Here is a 10,899-nt window from a genome sequence, read left to right on the forward strand (position 1 = left end):
CTCTACATCCATTCAAAGTTCAGAATTTATAAAGCTTGTCTGAGAATTCAGAAAAAAGGGGCAGAGAGCTGAAATTGCACACAGCAGAGCTCATTGAGGAAAGTTCTAAAGAGCTGATTGGAGGGAAGAGACACCCCTCCCCCCTTCACACAGCTCACAGGAACAGAGGTTAGGCTGTCAATCTGTTGGAGCTCTCTCCCCGTCACCATTTTCCTCTTGGTGTCAGGAAAAATTGTCAGAAGAGACTCAAGCTAATAGCACAGGAATGAAGCAGCAGACAGAAATGACACTTAGTGTTCTTAATTGAAACAAGTACGCTCTAGAGGGATACGCTTTGTTCATATTTTATGTCTGAGGTTTACAACCACTTTAACCACTTGCCCTCCTGAGGATTTACCCCCCTTCCTGACCAGACAATTTTTTTGCGTTACGGCGCTGCGTTACTTTGACAATTATGCGGTCATGCAACGCTGCACCCAAATGAAATTTACATCCTTTTTTTCCCACGAATTGAGATTTTTTCGGTGGTATTTATTTCGCCTGTGCTTTTTTATTTTTTGCGCCATAAAAAAAAGACCAACAATTTTCAGAAAAAAATATTTTGACTCTTTGCTATTAAACATGTCCAGTAAAACATTTAAAAAATCAAATTTCATCATAAATTTAGGCCAAAATGTATTCTGCAACATGTCTTTGCTAAAAAAAAATCCCAATACGTGTAAATTAAATGGTTTACGTGAAAGTTATAGCATTTACAAATGGCAGTATATATACTGGATTTTTTTCATTTTTTTTTTTTTTACTAATAATGATGGTGATAAGCAAATTATAGTAGGACTGGCATTCTGACACTGGAGGGAACTGACTTGGTGTCACTGACATCCCCAGTGACACCAATACAGTGATCAGTGCTAAAAAAAAGCACTGTCACTGTACTAATGACACTGGGCAGGAAGGAGTTAACATGAGGGACGATCAAAGGTTTAACTGTGTGCTGTGAGTGTTTTACTAGGGGGCTGTGTCTGTGTGCTTCACTGTAAGCACACTGCTTTGGATGGCTGTGCTGTGCACAGCCATCCAAAACAGTGTGCCCGAGCTGACAGGGAGGAGAACTGTTAGTAAACAAAACAGTTCTCCTCCCCATCAGAGAATGTCAGAAAGCACTGAGCGCCGGCATGCGCCCCCTACCCAGAAATGCAAAATCACGGATATATACGTGATTTTGCGCACCCTTGCCGCCCTATAGCAGTATTTCTGGGAAGCGGTTAAAGCTGAACTGTAGTTTAGTAAAAATGATATACAGTTGCAAGAAAAAGTATGTGAACCCCTTGGGATTACGTGGTGTTTTCCATGAATTGGGCATAAAATGTGCTCTGAACGTCATCTAAGTCACAACAATAGAAGAACACAGTCTGCTGAACATAATACTACACAAACATTAGATGTTGCCATGGTTTAATTGCACATAACATGTAAACATTCACAGTGCAGGGAGGAAAAAGTATGTGAACCTTTGGACTTAATAACTGGTTGACCCTCCTTTGGCAGCAATAACCTCAACCAAACGTTTCCTGTAGTTGCAGATCAGACCTGCACAACGATCTGGAGTAATTTTGGACCACTCCTCTTCACAAAACTGTTTCAGTGTAGCAATATTCTTGGGATGTCTGGTGTGAATCGCTCTCTTAAGGTCATGCCACAGCATTTCAATGGGGTTGAGGTCAGGACTCTGACTGTTTTGTTGAATTACTTGTATGCTTTGGGTCATTGTCCTGTTGCATCACCCATCCTCTGCGGAGCTTCAGTTGGCGGAAAGATGGTCGTATGTTTTCCTGCAAAATGTCTTGATAAACTCTGGAATTCATTTTCCCATCAATGACAACAATCCATCCAGGCCCTGAGGCAGCAAAGCAGCCCCAAACCATGATGCTCCCTCCGCCATGTTTTACAGTGGGGATGTGGTTTTGATGTTGGTGTGCTGTGCCTTTTTTTCTCCACACATAGTGTTGTGTGTTCTTCCCAAACAACTCAATCTTGGTTTCATCTGTATAACAGTATATTTTGCCAGTAGTGCTGTGGAACATCCAGGTGCTATTTTGCAAACTTCAAACGTGCTGCAATATTCTTTTTGGACAGCAATGGCTTCCTCCGTGGTGTCCTCCCATGTACTCCATTCTTGTTTAATGTTTTCCTTATTGTAGATGTGCCAACAAAAATGTTAGCATGTGTCAGAGATTTCTGTAGGTCTTTAGCTGACACTCTGGGATTCTTCTTTACCTCATGCAGCATTCTGCGCTGTGCTCTTGCAGTCATTTTTACAGGACGACCATGCCTAGGGAGAGTAGCAACAGTGCTAAACTTTCTCCATTTGTAGACAGTCTGTCTTACCGTGGACACATGAACATCAAGGCTTTTGGAGATACTTTTATAACCCTTTCCAGCTTCATGTAAGTCAACAATTCTTGATCGTAGGTCTTCTGAGAGCTCTTTTCTGCGAGGCATGGTTGACATCAGACAGTGCTTCTTGAAACCAGTAAACCCAAAACAGGTGTGTGTTTTTTAGTGCAGGACAGCTGTCAGCAACACATCCAATATCATCACACTGATTGGAGTCAAGGTTGGCTCACTCCTGGCTCCAATTAGCTCTGGGAAAAGTCATTAAGCTAGGGCCTCACATACTTTTTCCTCCCTGCACTGTGAATGTTTACATGTTATGTGCAATTAAACCATGGCAACATCTAATGTTTGTGTAGTATTATGTTCAGCAGACTGTGTTCTTCTATTGTTGTGACTTAGATGACGTTCAGAGCACATTTTATGCCCAATTCATGCAAAACTCCACGTAATCCCAAGGGGTTCACATACTTTTTCTTGCAACTGTATATAGATTCAGGATGTAGAAAAACATTAAGTGCCCAGTGTCTTACCATTGGTTTAGTTTTTAAGGAACTCTCAGCATGAGCAGAAAAGTCTGTGTGCAGTAATAGGCCTGCAGATTAAGACCTCTGTACTCTACATGCCATATTCTCTCTGTAGAGGTCCTCCACAGATCTGCAATCTGCAATGACCAGCGATGGTGAGCATTGGTGATTGCAGATTTTTAGCTGTCACTAAAGAAGGAGGTGTGTTGGACCACGGCAGACAGGCCGTTACTTTCACGAAAGAGCGCAGCGATTTTTAAATGGATCTATAGTGAACTATGTTTCAACAGGCAGAATCTGCTTTAATTCCTTTATGTATGCAGGGAACAAATTGTACCTTTCGGCTTAAACAACTCTAGAAATTATACAGTAGGTTTTTTTTTAAGCCGGCCATAGACGGTTCGAATCTCGGCCAGTTCAGTAGGAACCAGCTGAGATTCGAGCCATGTATGGGCAGGCTGAATGTACCCAAGTTGATCGATCAACTTGGGTACAACCAGCCTGCCAGATTTCGCAGGAGATTATTGCAAGTGGCTATTATAGCCTCTAGCAATAATCACTGTTTTTTCCCAGCAGAGACAGCTTCCCCCACCCACCGAGAGGTGTATCTGCCACAAGGCAAACAAGGCCACTGTCAGGCTCTCTCTGTGGGGGGGAGGGGGTCTGGTGTTGGTCAGTGTCAGGTTCTCTACGCCGGGGAAGAGGGGCGTTCAATTTTTGTGTTGCCTAGAGCAGCACAAAACCTAAATACACTACTGCTCCAACCAGGAGAACACAATGGCTCAGTGGGAAGGATTTCCCTGTCAGCATTGACTGCAACCTGTGGTTGCAGGAAAGAAATTCGCTCTATCTATGGCTTGCCTTCTAAAACTGGAGAGTGCAAAATCTGGTGCAGCTCTGCATAGAAACCAATCAGATTCCAGGTTTTTGGCTAGGTTCACACCTATGCATTTTGTGTTTGATCCGTTTCTACAGTGCTTTTTCAAGAGCATTTTGCGTTTTTTTGCACATTCATTTTTTATGTGTTTTTGATGTTTTTTTTTTATGTGTTTTGCATTGGCAAAATAAAAAGTGTCAAAAACACATCAAAAACGCCCTACATGCTTTTCTGCATCGTCTCCATTGAAGTCTACAAAACCAAAAATGCAACGTTTTGCGTTTAAAAAAGTCCCTGACCCTTTCCGAAAAACGCACCGGGTGAAAATGCAGAGATGTGAACCTGTCCCATAGGAAATCATGTTAAATGGACTGCTGTGCCTTTCTGCAAAACGCAGCGGAAAACGCTTAGGTGTGCATTGGCAAAATAAAGTGTCAAAAACACATCAAAAACGCCCTACATGCTTTTCTGCATCGTCTCCATTGAAGTCTACAAAACCAAAAATGCAACATTTTGCGTTTAAAAAAGTCCCTGACCCTTTCCAAAAAACACACGGGGTGAAAACGTGGAGATGTGAACCTGTCCCATAGGAAATCATGTTAAATGGACTGCTGTGCCTTTCTGCAAAACGCAGCAGAAAAACGCTTAGGTGTGAACCTAGACTAATACCCCGGTCACATCAAGCCCGATTTTGAAATCGTGCGACTTACAGTGAAGTCGCATGATTTCAAAGTCGGTTGAGATGCTGATTTCAGGTGCGATTTGCAAGACATCTGACACGAATGTCTGTGCAAATCGCACCAAAAGTGGTACATGTACTACATTAGAAATTGGTGCGGCTCCGACCAAGTTGGAACCGCAGTGATTTGACCACTCTAAGTGCGGACAATAGAGTGCGACTTGGCATACAATTTATACGATTTGCAAGTCGCATGGCATGCAAATTGCATGTCAAGTCACACCCGATGTGACCGGGGTGTTATTGTCAATGCTTAATTGAACAAGCTGAAGCTAGAAGCTGATTGGACACACGGATTTTGCACTGTCCAGTTTTAGTAAATAACCCCATAATGTCTCTGAAATGATAGGAACAAACCAGGGGCGGACTGACAACTCATGGGGCCCCGGGGAATAGGGGATCATGGAGCCCCTGTGTCCTTGCCCAAACTCAAAAAAGCCTATGAAAAAGGTACCAGGGTCATCTGATGGGGCCCCCTACTGACCCCGGGCCCTCGGGCAGTGCCTGAGTTTCCAAATGGTCAGTCCGCCCCTGGAACAAACTGTAAGCCTCAGTAGAGTCTAAGGTACCAAATCTAGAAGTGTGGTCACGATAGATGCTTTCTGACCCCGGAGTGAGAGCTACGACCGCACAGACACGGCTCACACTACATATAGGAGATGTTCATGGCTTGCCTTGTTATCCTGGTTCTGTCTTATCATTTTTCTTATTTTGTCTAACAGCAACCACTCTCATGATGGTAATTATCAGCATACGTCCCCCATGCTGAGCCTTGCTGCCTCTTGCTGTTCTATTTTCCTGCTTTAGCTCTGAGTAGGGCTGTCTTTCTGACAGTTTTAAAGGGTTTGTCTCCAACTTCACGATGAAATGGAGATTTTCTAAAACACATAATGTACCTTGTTAGGTTTATTGTTCCAACCCATCACGAATGGTTAGAAAACAAACCTTATGATTGGTATGCAATAAAAGACTATAGACATGTATTCTTCACCTGACAAATGTACTTCTAAGCTTTGGACTGTACAATCGGTATTTTGTAACTCACATATAGGACAACCTTACATTTTCCATGTACATGGCTTATATATGGGCAGCGCAGTGGCTAAATGGTTAGCACTTCCACCTGGCAGCACTAGGGTTGTTGGCTCAAATCCCAGCCACGGCACCACCTGCCTGGAGTTTGCATGTTCTCCTTGTGCCTGTGTGGGTTTGCTCCGGTTTCCTCCCACACTACAAAGACATGTAGGTTAATTGGCTTCTGTCTAAATTGGCCCTAGTATATGAAAGCTAGGGACCCTAGATTAAACACCCCTTGAGGGTTAGGGACTGATGTGAATGTACAATATATATGTAAAGCACTGCATGAATTGATGGCGCTATAGAAGTACCTGAAATAAATAAATATACATTTTCAGCACAGAAAAATAAGGCCATCCCTAGAGTACATAAAAAACAGGTGTTTCCTGTGTGCCCTGTTTCTCACTATATTGCTGTGGTGATGTACAGAAAAATGCAGGCATGCTGTATTTGATGGCGCCGCAGGTCACAGCATCGCAGCACCTTGCACCAGGCGTCTGCGCAGAGACCTGAGAGAAGTGTACATTTGTTATGTTTAACCTCTTGCCCGCTGATCTATAGCAGTAATACTGCTACATGGCGGCAGGGCTGTGCAAAATCACGTATATATATATATATATATATATATATACATGATTTTGCATTTCTGGGTATTGACAGATTCAGCTGTTGATCACTGGGTCCCGGTCGGTGATTCCCTGCCAGCACCCGGCGATCGCTGAGTATCACTGATGGGGGGAGAGGTCTGTATGTAAACAATACAGATCTCTCCCCTGTCAGCTCCTGCACACTGCTTGGTATGGCTCTGCATAGCAGAGCCATACCAAGCAGTGTGCTTACAGTGAAAAACACACACAGCACACAATAAAACAGCACATAGTTAACCCTTTGATCACCCCAGATGTTAACCCCTTCCTGCCCAGTGCCATTAGTACAGTGTCAGTGCTTCCCACATGAAAGAAAAATATATTTGAATATATTTTAAAAATATTCTTCCCAAATATATTGACATATATTTAAAATGCTACAATTTCAGCCATATTCAATATATTTCAACAAATATTTCAATAAATAAACTTTTTATTACAAATATATGAAAATATCTGAAAAATATTTTTAAAAATATATTTCAAATATATTGTATGTCTTTTAAAATCTGAAGAATATATAAAAAAAAATTATATATATATATATATATATTGAAATATATTTTGAAATACATTGAATATGTATTTTTTTAACATAAAAAAGTTATTTTAACATATATTTTTACATATACTTGTAAATGCATTCCAAAAATGTAGATTTGCATTTTTAAAGACATACAGTATATTTGAAATGTATTTTTAAAAATATTTTTCATATATTTTGTAATAAAAATGCATTTCAACATGCAGTATATAGATAGATAGATAGATAGATAGATAGATAGATAGATAGATAGATAGATAGACTGCATGTTGAAATGCATTTTTATTACAAAATATATGAAAAATATATTTTTCTTCCATATGGGTTTTTATTAGCACTGATCACTGTATTAGTGTCGCTGGGGATGTCAGTGTCAGTCAGTTCCCCCACAGCTTCACAATGCCCGCCGCAGTCCTGCAATAGGTCGCTGATCGCCGCCATTACTAGTATGAAAAACAAATCCAGTATCTATACTGCCATTTACCATTTGTTGACGCTATAACTTTCACGCAAACCAATTAATTTACATGTATTGGGATTTTTTTTTAACAAAGACATGGAGTAGAATACATTTTTGCCTAAATTTATGAAGAAATTAGATTTTTTAAGTTTTTTTACTGGATATGTTTTATAGCAAAAAGTAAAAAATATTGTGGAGTTTGATTTTCAAAATTGTCAGTCTTTTTTTTTTTTTAGCTAAAACATGTCACAGAATACATTTTGGTCTAAATTTATGACGAAATTTGATTTTTTTACATTTTTGTAACTGGACATGTGTAATAGCAAAAAGTCAAAAATATAGTTTTTTTCTCAAAATTGTCAGTCTTTATTTGTTTATAGCGCAAAAAATAAAAAACACACAGGTGATCAAATACCACTGAAAGAAAGTTCTATTTGTGGGGAAAAAAGGACGCAAATTTAATTTGGGTGTAGCATTGCATGACTGCGCGATTGTCAGTTAAAGTAATGCAGCGCCGTATCTTAAAAAATTGCCTGGTCAGGAAGGGAGGTAAATCCTCTAGAGGGCAAGTGGGAAAAAATAGCAAACAGTGTGATATGCAAAAATGATTAGAGAGGCTGATCTGGAAAAGGAATGAAGTGGAACTCTCTGTGCTTCATCATCCTATTCATTTAAAGTCCTCAATACTTGCAGCCAAACTCCAGGCTTACTTTCAATATAGACTGTATGGGCCAAACAGGCCCAACACTATGTCCTTCACTGTTTGATGCAGCTGCTACCACTACTATATAAACTGCATGTAGCATCAGCTACATACAGTATACAGCACTGTGTTCCACCAGCAGTACAGGCAGGGGCGGACTGACCATTTGGAAACTCGGGCACTGCCCGTGGGCCCGGGGTCAGTAGGGGGTCCCATGAGATGCCCCTGGTACCTTTTTCATAGGCTTTTTTGAGTTTGGGCAAGGACACAGGGGCCCCTTGATCCCCTATTGCCCGGGGGCCCCATGAGTTGTCAGTCCGCCCCTCATCCAAGCAATACTACTTCACAAAGTTTTAACAGAATGTTAAAAGAAACAATATCTGAGGAGTTTTTTTTCAAGATTTTATTGCTGTCTTTGCCCTCAAAATAAAAAGTTATAATCCTATACCCACAGTTGATCCAGAGGAAGGCAACAAAACCCAGCAAAGTATAATCAACATGTATAAATACATCAGTGGTTCATATAGTGAACTCGGTTTAGAGTTATTCACAGAGGACAAGGGGGTACTCTTTACATATGGAGGAAAAGAGATTTAATCTCTAAATACGGAAAGGTTTCTTCACAGTAAGAGCTGTGAACATGTGAAATAGACTCCCTCAAGAGTTGGTTCTGGCCAGCTCATTAGATTGATTTATAGGTAAAGTTGATCCAGGGAATATCTGATTACCACTTGGGGGATCAGGAAGGAATTTGTTCCCTGCAGGAGCAAATTAGATCATGCTTTGCTGGGTTTTTTTTTGCCTTCCTCAACTGTGGGTATAGGATTATACCTTTTTTTTTTTCATGGTAGAACTAGATGGACTTTTGTCTTTTTTCAGCCAGACTAACTATGTAACTAGATAGGAATGTTGAAATTGTCATGGTTACATTTGAATTTTTTTTGGGTGATAGTGCCAGCTAAGGGAATGTCATCTTTACTGATTGATGGGTCACTGACTTAAAGCGGAGTTCCACTCAACCTATCAAAAAATAAAGGTCAGCAGCTACAAAAACTGTAGCTGCTGACTTTTAAAAAACAGTCATTTACCTGTCCCTCGGTCCCGTGGTGTGTCCCCCCGTAGCTCGTTTCACCGGCCGTCCTGGATTCCAGGAGGCCGGCAGCTTCAGTGTGGGCACCCAACTGTGATAGCTTGCGGCTTCACAGCCAGGTACCCACTGCGCATGCGTGAGTAGCGCTGTGCTTCATGAATGGTCCTGTAGTCTTCTGGGACCTGTCATGTGTCCCAAAAGACTACAGGGAGCAAGGGAGGGAGGACACCTTCTGCTTCCAATCGCCTAGGCAATCGGACTGGAAGTGGGGGCGGGTACCTGTCAAATTCGGGTACCTGCTCCCCCCCGAACCCCAAAGGTGCCAATCCTTAATGGGGAGCCGGGGAGCAGTCCTTAAAGTGGAACTTCCCCTTTTGGGTGGAGCTCGGCTATAACTTAACCTAACAATTCTGTGTATATCGGGTGTGAGAACCCTTGACATGCACATACTTGTTCCAGGTTAATGATTGACCAAGTAGTCAATCAAAAATAAGGATGATACCCAGGGACAGACTGACCATTTGGAAACTCGGGCACTGTCCGAGGGCCCGGGGTCAGTAGGGGGCCCCATGAGATGCCTCTGCTACCTTTTTCTTAGGCTTTTTTGAGTTTGGGCAAAGACACAGGGGCCCCATAATCCCCTATTGCCCGGAGGCCCCATGAGTTATCAGTCCGCCCTTGATGATACCCTAAGCGCGTGCGCCTTCCAAAAAAATTCGGCAATAGCAGCTCCCGTATTTCTACCTGATCTCATCTATGTACATATTTCCTTTTTTTAACGATATGATTGTTTTTCCTATTGCAGACCAAGAAATCGAGTCCTGTAAGCTGTAGAACTGTGTGTGAAGAGCGATCCAACTGAACCCGCATCTTTTCTCCCATCTCTTTCACACTCTTACTGTGATATCAGTAAAGTCAATGATACACAAGCCTTAATAGTGTGATTATTTACCCCAAACAGTAGGCACTAGAAATAATGAAAGAGAGGAGAACCGCCCTAATCATTTCATTAAGAGCTGAGCTTAAAACCACTTATTGATTTGTTTTTCCATTAATCTGAGACAGCCAATGACCTATCACTTTGAGAAACACCACAGCCAGAAAACTGTCAGCATAAAAGACAGTCATCAGAGTGGTATAGAGAGGAGAACTCCTATCGACCTCCCTAGGAAAACGTCACAACCTGGTCACTCATAGTCAGAACACTCAAAATCTGAACATGTTATTCAGAAATATGGAATACTTGAAGCAAAGTGTAGATGAGTGAAGCCAACCACAGATTCTATGAAGATTATTCAACAAATAATCTTTATGAAAATGATCATTTCTGAAGGAATGACATGAACACTTTATGATTTAATGCCAGTCGTTCTAATTATTGGTTATCCTTATTAAACATTTTCTCTGTGAACAGTAGCAGATAACATTTAGGTTCATGCTTGCCCGTTCTCTGAAAAGCAATCTATGATGGAATCATTTTCGGAATGGGGGCTAATGCTTCTTTTTATCTTCCAATGGGACTAATGCAGCGCATCCTAGTGCCACACATTTCGATTGCGGTTGACCCATTGACTTGGACAAGTTTGACAGACGGTGCCAGTTGTCAGCTCGGCATTCCATGTTAAATTTGCTGTGCCATGAGATCAGCCCCCCTCTGGCTGTATTGTAGACTTTAAATGGATGATGGGTGGCAGTAATACTGCAGTTCACACCTATTTTTTATGCCCCCCCTGCATGTTAAATTTGCTGTGCCATGAGATCAGCCCCCTCTGGCTGTATTGTAGACTTTAAATGGATGATGGGTGGCAGTAATACTGCAGCTCAACCACCTATTTTGTATG

At 41.5% G+C, this 10,899-nt stretch overlaps 1 protein-coding gene across 3 annotated transcripts in view; it reads left to right on the plus strand.

Annotated features, from left to right (window-relative positions):
• MACROD1 (mono-ADP ribosylhydrolase 1) overlaps window positions 1-9,987 on the plus strand; it is a 1,131,067-nt gene extending 1,121,080 nt beyond the window's left edge. For all 3 annotated transcript variants that reach the window (XM_089652781.1, XM_089652783.1, XM_089652782.1), the window contains one exon: window positions 9,864-9,987. In XM_089652781.1, coding sequence (XP_089508907.1) covers window positions 9,864-9,892 — 29 coding nt within the window. In that variant the 3' untranslated portion in view covers window positions 9,893-9,987. The remainder of the gene's footprint in view (window positions 1-9,863) is intronic.
• Window positions 9,988-10,899: the final 912 nt, after the last annotated feature.

Source organism: Staurois parvus, unplaced genomic scaffold (genome assembly GCF_062004578.1).
Source record: "Staurois parvus isolate SC_StPar_1 unplaced genomic scaffold, SC_StPar_1.0 ptg000694l, whole genome shotgun sequence".
Classification (NCBI taxonomy): domain Eukaryota; kingdom Metazoa; phylum Chordata; class Amphibia; order Anura; family Ranidae; genus Staurois; species Staurois parvus.